Source organism: Neovison vison, chromosome 2 (assembly GCF_020171115.1).
Source record: "Neovison vison isolate M4711 chromosome 2, ASM_NN_V1, whole genome shotgun sequence".
NCBI classification, from domain to species: domain Eukaryota; kingdom Metazoa; phylum Chordata; class Mammalia; order Carnivora; family Mustelidae; genus Neogale; species Neogale vison.
The window spans coordinates 208818410-208837896 of NC_058092.1; the positions used below are offsets into that span (position 1 = coordinate 208818410).

The window sequence follows — 19487 nt, forward strand, 5'->3', positions numbered from 1 at the left end:
GAGAAGCAACAATCTTGCCAAAGTTTGCAGCATTATAAAAATACATTTCAGAATAGCCATACCAGTAAAAATAGATTTAATGTTTTAATACATACTTTTCGCCTTAAGGTTTTAAAAGCCATTTTTAAAAGCTTCATGTCCCAGGTACTTTGGTTAGTACCTTTTCTGATTCATTAGGTTATTCTAAAGAAGGCAAACCTGCTTGGGGCCTCCTTATTGCCAGAGTGAAAAAATCCAGAGCCAAAACCCTCCATCCTTTTTTTTCCCCTCCTGGCTGAAACTGAACTAAAGATGGTTCTCTAAAATAGTTTGAGGTTGTTACTACAACTGGAAGAGTTTTATTTTTGCAATCCAGCTTCTTGGTCAGGAATGTGTTTTCATTTTTTCCTATTTGTCCATCTCCGTTGGAAATGGGCCTCTCTATTTGGCTTTCAGTTAAAAAAATAGTTTAATTTTTAAAAAGTTTACCTTTCTATCTTACTAAGCACTCAGTAGATTGAAATGTTTATACATACATACATATATATATAAAATACATATATTTGTGTGTGTATGTATATATATATATAATTTTTTAATGAAAAACTGATTTTGTTGGGGGTCAGCAAAGTTTATCAGTAAAGATTATCATTAAGGGGTAAGTTAAGTTAGTAAATAACTTGGGCTTTCTAGGCCATTTAGTCTCTGTCATAATGTCTTAATTCTATAATGGAGAAGTAGCCCTAAACAGTACATAAGTCAATGAGTATGCCTATGGTTTAATAAAACTTCATTTTAAAAAATGAGCCATGAGCTGAATTTGGCCCACCACCTTGTTTACTAACACTTGGTTTAGTTCTCTCAAAGTCTGCTCTTAGAACGGGATTTTTTTAAGTTAAAAAATAAGTTTGATGCAGTTTTTTTTTCTTTTGTGATACATACCAGTATTATAAAACTTACAAAGTAGAAAAACTAAAATATGCTGATAAGTTACCAGTGTAGATGTGTTTAAAAGCGAAGAGAGTGTAAAAGTGTAAAGGTAACGAAAAGGATTAGTGGGTAAATTAGATGGGTCATTTGTGTGCAGATGCATTTTATGGAGGGATTAAAAGTGAAACAGGTGCTGTGGGAATTTCTGTTCAGGTTAGATGAGAAATAGATACTAGTTACTAAGTGATTTAAAATAGCTGTTAAGAAAAGTAGTAAAAGTTCTTGGGAAATGGAGGCGAGGTGAAAACAATATTAATTCCATGCAGCTAATTTACTGATGTTTTTCATTTTTTTATTGAACTTGGTTTGTGTCCCCTTATCATCACATAGCAATTTGTTAGGATTCTTGTTTTCAGCACTGTGCCTTGACTCCATTTAGGATCTTATCTAGTGAAACTTGCTGGAGGAATGATCAGGACATTTTATTTGTTGCTATTTAAGAATGTAGCAGTAGCAGAAAAATCTTCCTGTAATGCAGAGTTGAAATAGGATCAGTTTGGTTGATTTTTGTTGTTCATTGATTTAAGTATGCTTTTAATTGGATAATTGAAAAGTAGTCAATATCTTGGAAGAGGTGTTTAACAAAGTCTTCTTTGAATTATTTTTTTTCTATCTTTTGAACTTGTGTTAAGTGCCCCCAATTTAAAAATCTTTATTTTAAAGTACATACCATTATTGTGATAGTGGAAATGTTTGAGTAAATAGTGAGGAAAAATACGATATTAGGTACATCAGTTTCAAAAATTGTAATTTTAGTCAGTGTTAAGAATGTACTTACCAAAACACTCATTCCTAGTAAAGTCATTTTTAATATGTTAGAAGAGCTCTTCCCTAATTAAAAGAGTCCTTTAACAAAAAGTGAAGGTAATGTTTGGGGTTGTGACTGAAACTGCTGCTTTCATTTAAGGTGCCTGCTGTCATCAGTTACTTCATAAGTTATTGCTAACGTAAAAAGATAGAAAAACAAAATGAAAAACTTGGATAGAAATCAAAACTATTTGCAAATGACTTGATTTCAGTATTTTGAAAATCCAAAGAAGTACACTGAAAATTAGCTTTCCTGAACACTTAATAATAATCATTTGGCAAACAATAAAAGAAGACCCATTTATATTAAGAGCCACAAAATAATATATTTAAAAGTTATGTAAAGCTGTCAAAGGAAACCCCACAAAACCTAACTGGGTGATATACAGTTTGTCTGGGTGTAAGATTAAATATATCCCTATTTGTAGTTCCCATGTACCACACAGGTATTCCACAGAAGGCTTAAAGGGAGGTGGCTGCTGGTTAGCCATTGTATGACTCCCAAATCCTGTAGAATAAGGAGAATCTGGACAGGACAGCTACTCTTTCAGTGCAAGTCCACTTTCCCACACAACCATGTTGCAAGAGACCTGCTCTGGTGGGCTTGGCATCCAAATGACAGCTTAAATCTGTCCCAGCTTTCTGGGGACAGAAGAGCTATTCTGCATATATTCTGCAGCTGGTTGAACGTTAGCAGATTCTATCCTCTGTTTCTGGGCTAGAGAAGATCCATACTGGGAGGTGATAAAGGATTCTCCCCTATGCCTCCTCTAACCCCTGACACAGCTGCTCTGTAGGGAGGATCTGGGAGACATTCAATAAGAGGTGGGTTCCCAAACTATACCCTACTTCCCACCCCCCACCCCAATGCTCCGTAGCACAAAGGCAAAGGGGTTCTGTTTAACGGAAGGTTTGAGTGAGCTTCAAAGACTTGACAGCATACTTCCCGTTACTAGGAACCTAACTTCAGCTGGAACAGACTGGAGCAGTTTGTACCCCTGAATATTCTTGAAAACTAAAGGACAATCAGCTACCAATGAATAGAGGCTAACAATTGCTGGTGATACCAATAAATATAGCCAGAAAGCTTAAAGACAAGATCAGGGAGACCAAGAGAGTGGGTAAAACTAAAGACGTACCTTGTGGCTATAGCCACATAGGAGCAACCAGAGGGGGAATGTCTTAGTTACAAATACCTGACAGAATGTAGGACAAACTTGGAAACTCCCTTGGAAACGCCAAGCCCCACACAGTGTAAATCTCTCTAATTCGGGGGAAGTAAACAACACAACCTCTTATTAATTAGTGACTAATCATTACATGATGTTGACTCAGAAGCAACCCCTAGGAAGTCAGACTTGAAGATAAAAATGAGGGAGAAACAAGTTGAACAGTGACATCAGAGGCACAGACTTCATGAACTAGTCCAGCCAAGTCACTAAATAAAAATAAGCCCAGAGTGGACAGGAGAACCACCATGTAGGATCCTACAATATATTACCTAAAATGTCCTGTTTTCAGCGCAAAATTATGAGATGTTCAAAGAAACAGGAAAGTGTGACAGGCAAAAGTGGGCAATAGAAACTTCCTTCAGGGGGTACCAGACACAGGATAAGTGTTATGCAGCAAATGTAAATATGTTCAAAGACCTAAAGGAAACCAAGTTTAAAGAATTAAAAGAAAGTATGTTGACAGTGACTCAGCAAATGAAAATAAAAAGATGGGAAGTAAGAACGGAATGAAAATTCTGGAGTTGGAAATTTCAGTAACCAAAGTGGAACTTTTGCTAGGGAGGCTTAACAGTACATTTGAGCCAGCAGAAGAATCAGCAAACCTGAAGACAGATGGAGAGAGATTACAAAATCTGAAGCACGGATGGGAAAAGAAAAGTGGGGGAAAAAAAAGTCTCCCTCACACTACGTGTGCAAAAGTTAACTAAAAATTGATCATGAGCCAAAATGTAGGCAAAACTATAAAACTCGTGGAAGTAAATATTGTGACCTTTGTCTTCTTAGATATGACATCAAAATTACAAATAAAAAAAAAAGAAATAGACAATTTAGAACGTAGAAGAGATTGAGCTGATCTATTTCATCTAGTTTAGTAATTTCAATACTAAAAGCTTTGCTCTACACTTCATTCCTCCACTTCTGCTCTTATCAAAAATTATATCATTATAAGTTAGGTGCCCATCAATTATTGCTTCATGCACTTTGAGGGGGAAAAGTTATAAATAAACACATTTGCTTCTTTTATAATTACCATTATCAGTTCTGTCTGGCTTTGTGTGGGTTGGAATTACTATCTAGTGTCCTTTCAGCCTAAAGGACGCCCTTTGGCATTTCTTTGTAGGACAGTTCTGCTAGTAATGTTTATCTGGGAATGTCTGAATTTTTTCCCTACCTTTTTGAAGGGTAGTTTTGCTGACTATAAAATTGGTTGGCAGTTTTTTCCCATTCAGCACCTTGACTATGTCCTCACTGCTGGCCTCCATAGTTTCTGTAGAGAAGTCAGCTGTTAATGTTATTGAGGACCCCTCGTATGTGATGAGTCACTTCTCTCTTGCTGCTTTCAAGATTCTCCCTTTTTTTTTTTAATAGTTTGATTATAATATGTCTGAGTATACATATCTTTGAGAACTTGGAGTTTCTGAAGTTTCACAGATTTGTAGGTTAATATTTTTCATCAGGTTTGGGAAGTTTTCTTCAAATAATTATTTTTAATGCTTTCTTTTTCTTCTCTCCCCCTGGGACTCCCATTATATATATGCTGTTACGCTTGTTGGCCTTATTATCTTGGGCTCTGTTCATTTTTCTTAATTTTTTTTCCTGTTCCTCGAACTGGACAATGTTAATTAATCTATCTTTAAGTTTATAGATTCTCTCTTCTGCTTGCTCAGATCTGTTGCTGAGCCCCTCAAGTGAAATTTTCATTTCTGTTATTATCCTTTTCAACTCTATAATTAAAAGTTCTAGAATTAAAAGTTCTTTTTACTACTTCTATCTATTTATATTCTTTATTCGGTTGAGACATACTTTCCTTTCATTACTTAAACACGGTTTCATTAAAGTCTGTGGTTAGAAAATCCAGTGCCTGGGCTTTCCTAGGATTTCCATTGACTGCTTTTTGCCCTGTGTATGAGCCATAGTTTTTCTTTGCATACCTTGTAATTTTTTGTTGAAAACAGAACATTTAAAGGGTTATAATGTCGCAATTCTGAAAATCAGATTCTCCCCCAACCCCATTCTGTCCCAGGGTTTGTTGTTGCTTCTTGTAGTTGTTTGTCTAGTAACTTTTCTGAACTAATTTTGTGAAGTCTGTATTCTTTGTCATGTGTGGCCACTACAGTATCTGTTATGTTAGCTTATTGGCCAGCAACTGATTGGGTAGAGTTCCTTATACACCCAGAATGGAAAAATCTAGTGTTTGCCAGGGACTGTGTGTTTTTGTGGTACACCTCCAACACTCAGCCAGGCAGTTTACAACTATGCCTTAGCCTCCACTTTCTACTTTGGCAGAACCTCCAGGTCAGTCAGAAATGACAGCATGAGGCCTTCTCAGGGCTCTCCTTAGGACACACACAGCCCTGACTGTGCATGTGGTCTTCTAGATTCCCAGAAATAGGTTGTAACTTTACAAGCCCTATGGACATCATTCATTCCCCAGCCTGTCCTCCCTAGCTTTTCAAAGGTCAGTCTCTTGCTTACCTCAAATGTTATCTCTTACTCGGGCAACAGTAACCAAAACATTTGCCTTTTAATGTTTCAACATTGCCCCTAGGTAGCAGCTTTAGTTCCAGGCAAGTTTTAAGGCAGACAAGAGCCAGTCTTCCAGAAAGCCACCAGACTAGTCAAAACAAATGATTACAATTTTTTGTGGTTGAGGTCAGTTCTGTTCTATCTATTACCAGGAATGGGGATTTTATCTTCAGGGCTACTGCTAATGTCAAATTTAAAGGTTAAACATTGAAAACCTTCCCCTTAAGGTCAGGAAGAAGAAAAGATGTCCACTCTCACCACTTTCACTAAACATTATACTAGCCATTCTAGTCAGGGCAATTAGGCAAATACAAGAAAAAAAAAAGGTAGGAAAGGAAGAATTAAAAATATCTATAATATGAAATGATGGGATTTGTATGTGAAAAATCCTAAGGAATCCACTAAATTTTTTTCATAATCTATACATGAGATCAGTAAGGGTGTAGAATACAAGATCAGTAGAAAAACCAGTTCTACTTGATTTTAGATTTTAGCAATGAACAATCCTAAATTGAGGAAAAAAGATTCCATTTAGAGTATCAGCTAAAGGGCAAAAATAAATCTGACCAAAAAAAAAAAAAAAAAAAGCAAGACTTTTATACTGAAACTACAAATCATTGTTGAAAAAAGTTAAAGACCTAAATAAATGTAGAGACAACCCATGTTTGTGGATCCAAAGACTTAATATTGTTAAGATTGAAAGACTTTCCAAATTGACCACAGGTTCAACACAATCCCTTTCAGAATTCTAGCTGCCTTTGTTTACAAAAAATTGACAAACTGATTCTAAAAATTCATATAGAAATGCAGAGGATTCACAATAACCAATAGCGAAAACAATTTTGAGGAGAAGAAAGTTGTACAAAGCTACTCTAATCAAGACCATTGAGTCCTGACATAATAGACATGTAGATCAATGGAATAGAACTGAGAGTCTGGAAATAAATTCATACATTAATAGTTAATTGACTTTCGACAAGAATGCCAAGACATTTAAATATGGAAAGAACAGTCTTTTAACAACTGTTGCTGTGACAACTGGACATCCACGTGCAAAAGAATGCATTTGTACACTACCTCACATCATATATAAAAGTTAATTCAAAATGGATCAAAGACCTATAGGGACGCCTGAGTGGCTCAGTGGGTTAAAGCCTCTGCCTTCGGCTCAGATCATGATCCCAGGGTCCTGGGATCGAGCCCCACATTGGGCTCTTTGCTCTGTGGGGAGCCTGCTTCCCCCTCTCTCTCTGCCTGCCTCTCTGCCTACTTGTGATCTCTGTCAAATAAATAAAATCTTAAAAAAAAAAAAGACCTATATATTAAAGATAAAACTCTAAAAGAAACATAGGTGTAAATCTCTATGATCTTGGGTTAGAAAAGAGTTTCTTAAAAGACACCAAGAGCACAGAAATCAAAGAAAAATAAGGTTTTTTAAAGAAAATTAGAATTCATTAAAATGAAAAAATTGGTCTTCAAAGAGCTCAAGAAAGTGAAAAAACAACCCAAAGAATGGAAGAAATATTTTCAAGTCACTTACCTAATATGGGAATTGTACCCAAAATATATTAAAATGATCATAACTCAATAATAAAAAGACAATTACATCAGAAAATGGTCAAAGGATTTGTATAGATACTTCTCAAAGAAAATATAAAAATAACAAAATCATATGAGAATATGCTTAACATCTTTAGTTACTAGGGAAATGCAAGTCAAAACCACAATGAGATAGTAATTCACACCTTTTAAAATGGATATAATCAAAAAGACAATAAGTGTTGGTGATATGTACAAAACTGAAACTCTCAGATGTCTGTCAGAATGTGAAGTCATGCTTTGGCAAATGGTTGGGCATTTCTGAAACTGTTAAACCTGGTTACCATATGAGACAGCAATTCCATTTCTAGATATAGATAAAAGAATGAAGACATGTTCACCTAAAAACTTGTACACAAATGTTTAGAGCAGTATTATCCGTAACAGCCAAAAAGTGGAAACAACTCAAATGTCCATCAACCAATGAATGAAAAAAAATATATGTCTGTAGTATATATTATTAGAGATAAAGAGAAGTGGAGAATTGGTATATGCTGTAATCTGGATGAACCTCAAAAATGTACTACATGAAAAAAGCCAGTTACAAAGGACCACATGTTTATTGTATGATTCCATTCATATGAAATGTCAAGAGTATGCAAGTGTGTAGAGACACAATAGATTAGAAGTTAACTGTGATGGGGACTGATGGAGAATAGACTGCTTAAAGGAATGGAATTTCTTTATGAGGTGAGAATGTTCTAGCAGATTGTGGTAATGATTCCACAACTTCCAGTATAATAAAACCCACTGAATCATATAGTTTTAAGTGGGTGAATTTTATAGTATGTGAATTATATATTGATAATGCCATTAAAATTAGCACCTAGTAAAAGTTGTTTAACCATTAGAAGGGGAAAGTCTGTTGCTAAGGAACACAGAAATGGCAAATGTAGGAATGACTATTATTTTTAGGAGTGAAAAAGAATAAACAAGGAAGAAACTCAGCATTTAGGATAGGGCTCCCTAATCCCTAGTCCGAGATTCAGACCTCAGTGAAGAGGTTGTAGCCACCAATGGCACATTCAGCGGGATGGTGCAGTCTTTAGCTGGTCTGTAGCGGTAGTCAATTCAGAAGCTCTGAAACTCATTGGTGGATGCTGGTCAGCTAGAGCTCCTCTGTTGTAAACAACCTGCTGAGTGTTACAGAAACTGGAAGGCAAGGGCAGCCTTAGGCTGGTCCACAGGTAGTTGCCCCACTGAGTGGCAGAGAAACTCACTAAAGGGTGTGGTCAAGCTGGAGCCTACTAGGTGGCTGAGAGAAATTTGCTTATAAGCACTGGTTGGCTAGAGCCAGTTAGCAGAAATTGGCCTGTAGGGTGGCGGAAAACTTCAGTGGGATGATGCCACAGGCTAGAACTGGACCTGCTGTGTGGCTGAGAAACTCACTGAAGAGTGTCACTGGGCATCCCTAATCCACTTTTTGGGAAAAATCACCATTCATCACCAGATACACTCAACCCGCCTGTCAGGGTATTAGGTTTTCTGAACTAGGACTCTCACACTGGCATAACATACCTGTCTTGGTTCAGAATTAAATTTTCTTTGCAACTCAGCAACTCTATTAAATCTTGACTTTGGTCTTAAGTGTTTTCTTCTTTCTCAGCAGGAGATTAGCAACAGGGTTGCCACTTTATACCAGGGATGGCCCATGCCTCAAATACCCCCAGGATGAGGTCCTCACTACTAGCTGGGTGGTTAGTAATCTGGTCCAAAGACCTATCTTACTGCCTACTTTTTTGGACTACTCCTGGTACTAACCTTGTTAGTTGGGTTTTCTGAGGAGCAGATGCTGAGTTTGGAATGCAAGAGGTTTATTGAACAGTAATGCTTGGGAAAAATTAAAAGGGGAGGGAACAAAATTGAGTAAGAAAAACCTTGAAACCATAGTACAGACACTCGTGGGAAAACAGGATTTGTGAATGGAAGTAGGATTGGGTATAGAAAGCTTCAGTCTGCCATGCATTGCTGATAAAATCAGCCAACTCAATGAGTGTATTAGGTCAAAGACTTCCCATTAGAGTTCCCTGTTGGGTAGAAATGACCAGAGTGAAGACTGTCTAGGAAGAGCATGGATGCTCAAAACACAAGGTAGATTCTAAAAGCACTAACAGCTGAAGGCTGTCGTCTAATTGCATTCCTCACAGTTGAATGCCCAGTTTTTTCTTGATGGGGAAATTCAAGTAGCACATCTCCATGGCTGCTGCTGTTGGGTAATGTCAAGTAATGACATTTGTGTTCCTGGAGTCCCAGAAGGGGAGGAGGAGGAGGACAGGCAAAATATCTGCAGGAGTAATGATTTTTTTTCCTAAATTTGATGAAAACTAAATCCAAGAAGCAACATGAAGCTCAAGCAGGAAAAGAATAAAGACAAATCACACTAAGACACACCATAATCACATTTTCATAATCACAAGTGATAAAGAGAAAATGTTTAGAGTGGCCAGAGAAGAAAAAGCACACATTATGTGCTAAGAATCAAGAGAAGAATTATAGCATACTTGTCATCAGAAGCTACACAAGCCAGAAGACAGTGGAATGATAGCTACAAGGTATTGAGGGGAAAAGTCATTCTTAAATTCTTTAGCAAAATTATTCTTCAAAAATGAAGATAAAACAAAGACAATTTCACACAAGAGAAATCTAAGACAAGTCCTCACCAGCAAAATTGGACTATCTTAAATATTAAGAAAAATGCTTCAGGTGACAGGAAAATAATGTCTGATGGATATTTGATCTATACAAAGGAATTAAGAGCACTGGAAATGTTAGTAAATGAATAAGTATTAAAAGACATTCCCTGCTTTGTTTAGGTTCTTTTAAGGAGAATTCATCATTTAAGGCAAAAAATAACATCATGGTATTTATAACCTGTAGAAGTAAAATGTATAACAATAGTACAAAGGCACGGAAGGAGAAATGGAGATACACTATTGTACTTGAAGATAAATTGTAAGTAAAAAATGTATTTTGTAAACCCCAGAACAACCATTAAAAATAATAAAGAGATATATAGCTAGTAATTCAATAGTGAAGATAGACTTGATTTTAAAAACTTCAACCCATCAGAAGCCAGAGAGAAAGGGAGGAAAAACAGATGGGATTATGATAATAAAGAAAGTAGATTTAAACCCAGTCATCAATAACTGCATTAAATGTAAATGGTGAAAACACTCCCATTAGAAGTCAGAAATTATGAGAGAGGATAAAAATATGTAGATTTGAGAGCAAAAAATAATGCTAGGGATAAAAAGAAACACTTAGGATAAAGAGATCTGTTCATTAAGAAGATATAACAATTCTTAAGTTCTATGTGCATAATACCAAAGCTTCAAAATACATGAAGCAAAGCTGAACAGAATTACAGAGAGAAATCCACAAATCCACAAGTATTGTTAGATATTTCAACACTCTCAGTAATTGATAGAACAGGTGGCCAAAAAAAAAAAAAAATCAGACCACTAAGGACATAAAAGACATAAGCAACATTACCAATCAACTTGAGCTAAATGAAAAAAAATTTTAAAGATTTTATTTATTTATTTGACAGAGATCACAAGCAGGCATAGAGGCAGGCAGAAGCAGGCTCCCTGCTGAGCAGAGAGCCTGATGTGGGGCTTGATCCCATGACCCTCATGATCTGAGCCAAAGTCAGAGGCTTAACCCACTGAGCCACCCAGGTGCCCTGAGCTAAATGAAATTTTAGGGGCGCCTGGGTGGCTCAGTTGGTTAAGTAACCGCCTTCGGCTCAGGTCACGGTCCCGGAGTCCCGGGATCGAGTCCTGCATCAGGCTCCCAGCTCCATGGGGAGTCTGCTTCTCCCTCTGACCTTCCCGCCTCTCATGCTCTCTCTCTCAAATAAATAAATAAATAAATTTTTTAAAAAAAAGAAATTTTATAACACTCCACCCTCTACCTTTATAAGTATATAGGGGACGTCCACTGGATCATTCCAATTTTTAATAAATTTAATAATTGAGTTCATATAGACTATATTTTCTGTCTGCAACAGAATTCAATCAGAAATCAATCTCAGAAAAAGATTTGGAAAATTGTCAGATATTCAGGAATTAAATAGCACTTTTCTGATCAACCGATGGTTTAAAGAAAAGAAATCACAAAATCTGAAAATGTTCATAGTGAATAAAACTGAGAAAACTATATTAAAATTTGTGAGATATTCTAAAGCTGTGCTTGGAGGGAAACTTTCAGCTTTAAATAGTTATATTTAATATAGTTAAATATAACTATTTAACTATTTAACTAGTTAAATATAACTATTTAACTATATTAAATAGTTATATATCAACTGAGCCTGGGTGGCTCAGTTGGTTAAGTGACTGCCTCCGGCTCAGGCCGTGATCCTGGATCCTGGGATCGAGTCCCACATCGGACTCCCTGCTCGGCAGGGAGTCTGCTTCTCCTGCTGACCTCTCTCCTCTCATGCTCGCTCTCTCTCTCAAATAAATAAATAAAATCATTAAAAAAATTTAAATAGTTGTATCAGAAAACAATAATGTTTTAAACTCATTTATGTAAGTTCCCATCTTTAGAAAACATATAAAGAGAAAATTAAACCCAAAATACGTAGAAAGAAGGAATAATAAAGGCATCTGTGGAAATGAATGAATAGAAAACAGACAAATAATAGAATTAATGAAACTAAAATTTGGGTTTTTGGAAAGATCATAAAAATGATCTTTAGCTGGACTAAAGCAAATAAGAAGATACATATTACCAACATCAGAACTGAAAGAGGGGATATTATTCCAGACCCTACAGACTTTAAAAGGATTATATGAGAATATTACTATCAACCTTATGTAAATTAAACATTCTATTTGAATTAGATAAATTATTTGGAAGACATTAATTAAAAAAACACATAGAAAAAATAGAAAGTCTCAATAGCCTGTATCCATTTAAATAATTGAATTCATAATTAAAAGCTTTCACACAAAGAGAACACCAGCCTATATCTAGGCCTTGTTGGTGAATTCCATCAAACATATAAGGAAGCAGTAATATCAGTGCTATACAAATTCTTTCAGAAAGCAGAAAAGGGAACATTTTTCATGTCATTTTATGAGTCCATCATTCCCCTGATACTAAAACCTGACAGACATTATAAGAAAAGAACACTACAGACTGACATCCCTAGTGAACGCATGTAAAAATCAAATTTAAAAAAAAGCAAATCAAATTGACATCCCTAGTGAATGCATGTAAAAATCAAATGAAAAAAAAAAAGCAAATCAAATCAGCAATATATAAAAACGGTCATATATCACAATCAAGTAGGGTTCACTCCAGGGAAGCAAAATAATATATTTATAATACATATTATTTATCAATGAACTTATATCCAGAATATATAATACATTCTTATAATTTAATAAAAAGAAGACAACCCAATTTTTTTTATGGGCCAAAGATTTGAACAGACATTTCAAAGAAGGAAGATATATACACATGACAGGGTGTTCAATATCATTAGTCCTCAAAAAAACACAAAGCCACAGTGAAATACTACTTACATACATACTAGGATGATTAAAATATTGATAGTATTGTGCTGATTAGAGTGTGGACCAACAGAACTCTCATATACTACTGATGTCAGTGTTAAGTGGGACATTTACTTTGGAAACATTTTGGAGGCTTTTACAAAGTTAAATATGCATATTCCGTGTGACCCAGGATTACCACTCCTAGGTATTTACCTAAGAGGAATGAAAACAGATGTTCACATAAAGACTTCCACACAACCATTCATATTCATAGCAACTGCCATCCTTCAAAAGCCAGAAACAGTCAAACTCCATCAGTGAGTGTACAGAAAAACAAACTGATATATATCCGTATACCAGCATACTACTCAACTTGAAAAAGAAACAACTATGATACCCATAATGATATGGATGAATCTCAAACACATTGTGCTGACCTCCAAGTCCTGGAGTGTCCTTTTCTGGGTTCTCCCTTTCCCTTCTTGCTCCCACCACACTAATCTGGAGCCTCACTACTTCAGGCCTCGGTTAAGCCAATGGCCACTCTGTCTGCCTCCAGCCTTTCAGTTTTGTGCACCTTTTCAGAACAATTTTCATAAAACACTATTTCCTTATGTCATCTGAAAACCAAACAAAAATGTAAAACCACCAGTATCATGTTAACATTTAATGCAGTTCCTCTAATGCCCCAGCTTCCTGGATATTTTCTAAGGTTTCTTACCAGGCCAATATAATACAATACAATACAATACAATACAATAAATTTTCCTATTAATGAGTCTATACGTGAATTTAAGTCTTCTGACTCGTTCTGATATCCTAGTCAATGAACTGCCTTTGAGACTCATAGAACCATGAGGTCAAGGATGTAATACAGGTCAGCTCTCCCTTCAGACTTTTTTCTCTCAGTCAGAGGCAGTTTCAGGCTTCCAGTTATCCAGCCTTGAACCAATGGAATCAGTGTGGACTCATATTTCACCCTCTATCCCATATGTGGCCAGTCACCATTCCCTCTTAGTCGTTTAGTCTTAGTGCCTCTTAGACATTTCCCTTATATCTGTTTCTTTATGGGGCCCTGGTCACCTACCAGAGTTTAGCCCCTTATCTTCTCACAACAGCTTTCCTGCAATAATCTTCAAATTGTGTCTTTTGCCTCTAGACTTACAAGTGAGGTATTTGTAGGGACCTACTACGTCTAGGTATCTGTATGTATTAGTCTTATAAAAACTCTACAAGGTAAATAAGAAAAACAAGTTCACCGAGTACTTTGTTCAAGATGATACAGCTAGTGAAGGACAGAGCCAGCAGGATTAAATCCTAGGCCTAAGTAGGCCCATTTATAGGTAGGAAAAAGATAACAGACAAAATTTAGAAGTTCTACATTTGTCTAGGGGGAAAATGTGGGGGGCACACTGCACTTAAGATAACAGGCAAGTTCTTTTAAGTAGGGACTTTTATTCCACTTAACATTATTTATTTGAAGGGTTATTTTAATTGTGTACCATTATTTTAAGTACAATTACCATCCTGGATAAAGGTTCTGTTTGATATTTTTATAAAGTGATGACTCTGATATTAGGAGATATTTGGATGGCTGTTTAGTTACCTTCAAGGACTTGAGATTACTTGTGTGTTTCATGTGCCTGACATACATATGGACATAGAGAAGGCTCAGTAAATGATGGCGAGTTGAATGAAAGAATAATAATTAACATCTCCAAGTTTTACTATATTTAATACGCCATAAGGTTGGTTGCATTACCACCTCCATTTTATGAGGAAACCAAGACACATAACTTGGTGAAGTTCACACTATTACTGGTGGAGCACGGATTACAAACAGAGATTGAGGCAACACACTCTTAAGCCCTTGCACTAAACCAAAGTAGCCTCGTGCTTCTTGGCTCACGGAAGAGTTACTTTCAGGTCCTTAGTAGAAAAATATATGCATTTTGATGCTTCACATTTTAAGACGTAGCGCAACTGTCCTTAGCCTTGTATCCTTGAACCTGTGGTCCATGGACAGACCCTAGGGGACCATGTATCTCATGAAATTTGAATAGAGTTTGTGTGTATGCATTACCATGTTTTGATAAGCACTATGGGCAAACACCCATAGTGCTTATCAAATTCTCAAAGAATTTTATAATAATCAAAAGGTTAATAACCATGGGCATAGAGAAATATATGGGATTTTCCTGAGACAAAATTAAAATTATTAAACATTCAAAAATACTTATAGATGGGTTTCTTTGAAGGATTGCCCATGGACTACATTTTATCTGTAAAGGAGATTTTGGTTAGTGGACTAGAAATTAATATTTATTAGGCACAACTAAATGCTAGGTATTTATCATTTACTAGCTTATCTTGATTCTTGTATCATTACCAGACAGATATCATTTTACAAATGTATAAACTGAGGCTTAGAACGATAAGAACATGCCCTATAACAACCTGATAAATGGTAGGACTAGGGTACCCCAACCTTACTCTGAAGCCGCTGCCTCCTCACCTCATGGTTAGACACAGCTGCCGAGTGCCAAGGGCACTCAGTGCAACCAGCCTTGCTGGGAGGCAGGGGTTTCAGTGATTTCCTTGCAACGCTGCCTGGAAACAGCAGCTGAGTTATACGGCATCTTAGGGCCATTTTGAAGGACAGGAACTCAGTCTGGCTGAAGATCATGTCTTGTTCACATCTCTACATTCTGTTCTCTGGGCCTCCCTTTTCTGCAAACCCGTCACAGCTGCAGTGGGATGGGTTTAGCTCCCAGACTGGAGGGTGTGTGGACCATTGCTTTGGCTGACTCGTCATAGCACACTTCAGGCTTCTGGTGGCCACTGGCCTCCTCTTCCCATCTCTGTTATCCATTTGAACAAAGGAACAGTCCTCCTCCCACTGCAGCTGCAATGGAGTTTGCAACACCCTTTAAACATAAAACAGGAACTGTAGTGGTTAGATTCCTTGAGCTGCTACGTGATGTACTTCTCCTTGACTAGTGAATTTATTCTACCACCTAGCTCGCCTGAACATCTTCCTATGCAAAACGACCTGCTGGTCAAACACTGCGGATCACGAACCGAGCCTTTGAGAGCTTTTGAAAGCTTTTCTAGTTTCACAGAGTAGCTTAGGAAGGTTTTAGAGAAGTAGGTATGGCCATCCTCTTGTAACAGGTAAGGAGGAAAAGACTGCTCTCTTGGATAGGGGTTTCTCCAGCTTAGGGGAGAAGTGGATCCCTCGACAGAGACTGGCTTATCCCCAGAAATTCTCCCAGCCTCTGCTCCAAGTAACTGACCCCAGCAGTGCTGAATGTCAGTCATCTGGATTAGTATTATCTCATGCCTATTCTCCTTCACTTAGTTGGAATAGGTTACCTGGGAGCGGAGAGAGGGGATGAATGCAAAAAAGTTGTTATGGAGCCAGGATCACTGTGGTAGCAGAAGGAATTAGTGGGAATTTCTTCAAGTAGAAAATAATTCCCTATAACACTGAGAAAAATTGAAACAGAAACCTCATACTTTAACTACAAATGGATGCTTTGCTTTACAAAAGATAAACCCAGTTTTCGTTCAATTGTGAATCATCTAACATTTTAAATGATTCCATTGTTTTCCTAAAAGGGGGGAAAAAAAGACCTTTCCATACAAAATTTCCAAAAACCCATTTGTATTTGATTTCACTGTCAAAAATGTATATGGATTGTACTATGTTCCTAGGGCTACCACAACAAAGTATCGTACATGGAATGACTTAAAAAAAAAAAACCCAGAAATTCATTGTCTCTCAGTTCTAGAGGCTAGAAATACAATTATCTTTATAAGTGGGTCTGGGTGTTTGTTACTCTGAAATACTGCCTTCTAGCCTTTCAAAATCTTTTCAGATTTTGCTATCTTATTCTGTAATCAAGTATATTCTTCACTTAATTATCTGATTTATCTTAATTAGTTGATTTATCATTTAAGTGCCTGTTTAAAGTACAGAGTAGAATGAAAGGCTTTGATATGACAAACTATATTACATTTCTAGGATGATCTAAGACCTTGGATATGACTGCTCATAATGGTATGACTTTCATTCCTTAGTGTTCATCAATGTCTGCTTTTCTGCTCTTGTTCTGAGGGATTTTTCCCTAGTTTTGCTTTCATCCCCCTTTGAACCTCATATCAAGGACCCGCTTAATAGACATGCAGATCAAAGAGAGTAGAACCATTTTTAATAAGCAAAACTAACAACAATAATTGTGGACAAGATCTTCTAGAAAGTTCATCTCTATATACATCTTCCATGGCTGGGTATGTACATTTCCCACAGCTTAGTTGCAGTTTCCCACTCACAAAATGGACATCCCCCTTAATCAGTACTTATAAATATTGCACATTACCTATATTTTATTATCTACATATTACAAATTCAACCAAGACATAATTGTCAAGCATGGGCAGTAGACATTACATTAGTACACCAGTGACAATTGTGCTGGCCCAAATTTCCAGCAGCTTTGTTTTAATCCAAGAATATGATTTTCTTATATTTGAAAATAGAGTGTTATTTTCTTACATGACTAAAAAGACTTTACACCTATTTCTTTTAAATAAAGATGTTTATTTGGAGAATATTAGTAGCATGATAACTCAATCTCACCAAATATTCACAGTTCATCAGGTCAGGCAATAGAACAAGTCCGTGTGAGCTTCTTATAAAGAAATGGATGACCACCTCAGAAACTGCCTCCATCTTCTATACTACTACTGGAGGATTCGGAATCCAAAATAAGAAGTTTAGGGACTTTTTCTCAAAAATAGAAATAAGGAAAATGTCTGAAGCAATGATGTTGACCCTCTTCAAAAAGATCTATGAAACTTTAACTGCATATTTCAGTCTTGTCGAATCTTTTGTATTATTCTGATTGTCGATAAGAACCAGGGGGCTATGTTGATGATTCTTGATAATTTCAGCAACACTTCCAAAGTACTAGAGCAAGAAAACATAGATGAATTAAACACTGGAACTTATGTTAACTTCGAGCTCTGCTCCTCCAATCTTCTCCCACTTTCTAGGTCTCAGCTGACATTCTACCCAAAAAAGTCTAATTTAACAAAGGCTGTAATCCTTGAGGTGACCAACTCGGGCCTTGCTTATGTTCAGCTACATTAAAAACAATGGCAGCCTCAATTAGTGTAACCACTTAGAAAAATTACTCCATTGAGTTATGATGTAATATTTTAATGACTTTTTATTCAGTAACAAGTGTAAAACTGTCACACACTAAATTTCTCTATGTTTTTTACAAAACATAGATTATCTGTTATGTTGTACAAGTCTTAGATGCAAGAACTGATGTAATAAATTAATCCTAGAATTTAGTGTCAGAAAAGTTATTTCCCAGATTAATTGATACTTGTTTTGTTTTTGTTTTCCTTTTTGAGTAAATAAAGCTTTATAAATTCTCATATTTTCATTTTTGCTCTAGTTCCCAGAGCTAATTATTAATTAGTTTAGAGTTAATTAATAATGGAATCCATGCTGCGCTCTTACCATATGTATTTATTTTCCTGTGTGCTAATTCCTATTGTTTATGGATTTTAATTTAAGGTTATCACAAATATTCTCCTGAAGAATTATCAAAATTTTAAATGAAAGAGAAAATAAGTATAAGACAATATAACACAGGAAAGGAAATGCATTGATTATATGAAAGTGCTATAAGCTCATAATCTTAAATAAATACATTTAGAGTCATTTTTTAAAAAGCAGTGTTTTGCAAGACTGCCATAAATTTAGCAATTATCAACAATTGATTTATTCTTTTAATTTTTCATATAAAGACAAATATTTAGAATAAAAGTTTTTTTAAGCCTTTTAATTAATTATTTGGATAGCTTCCAAATATCTACATACTAAATAAAGTATTCAGAATACTGGTCACCTTTTTCAAATGAAATACCAGTTGTCTTTTAGATAATTGACTCCCTGAATACTATTAGGTTAGGGAGGAGAGCTGAGAGACAGGGACCTTCAAGTATCTTTACTCTTTATTTCTGAACTTGCTCTTCAATCATTCAGCCCTTTAGCAATTGCCAATGAAATTCTTTCATGATATTCATAAAGACATTCATCCTGTTTGCTTGGAATAGTATGTTGTTAAACTGAATGCAGTTGGAAGTTAAATTGATGGATTGAAGAACCAGGAAATGAAATACCATGGCCTCTTTGAAGTGGATTCCAAGCAAAAAAGTGTTTTCTGAATCCAGGAAACACAGTAGAGAGTTGCTATACTTACACAAACAAACATCTTATTCTGTCATTCCAGTTCCTGGATATTTTTGAGTATTTCTTTGTTGGAGTGTTTGTGGATTGAAATGTTTGAATAGGGAGTTGAGTTGAGTTGAAATATGTGAAGCAGGAAGCAGAGTTGAGGCATATTGTATGTGGAATTGAGCACAGTTGTAGTTTTCTTAGTGCTTTTTTTAAAAAAAAAATGTCTACAGTAATTCATTGTATTTGAGATATTCATATGGACAGAAAAACAACCTGTTTGTGATAACTCAAAATCTTATGGTCCATAAAATAAAGAGATATCAAAGCTATAAAATTCCTTAATATCATATCTACATAATGCTAAAACAACTGCATAAAATAGTTCAACAGTTAATCAATTGGTTTCTTTTTCTACCCATATACACCCAAACACAAATACAGGCAAACAGACTTTTCATAATATCAACATTGTTGATATCATGTAACCCGAGCTTTCATTTTCCATTCAGATATTCGCTGTATGGAAAAAATAACCTTTTTATTACAGATAAGTAAAAGTTTTAATGGACTCTGTCTGCAATTCCA

General features: G+C 35.9%; 1 protein-coding gene across 2 annotated transcripts in view; it reads right to left on the reverse strand.

The window, feature by feature from the left end:
• Positions 1 to 17225: 17225 nt before the first annotated feature.
• The window catches only part of BLNK (B cell linker), a 74435-nt gene continuing 72173 nt past the window's right edge, over positions 17226 to 19487 (reverse strand). For both annotated transcript variants that reach the window (XM_044240223.1, XM_044240222.1), the window contains one exon: positions 17226 to 17615. In XM_044240223.1, the coding sequence (XP_044096158.1) occupies positions 17496 to 17615 (120 nt within the window). In that variant the 3' untranslated portion in view covers positions 17226 to 17495. The remainder of the gene's footprint in view (positions 17616 to 19487) is intronic.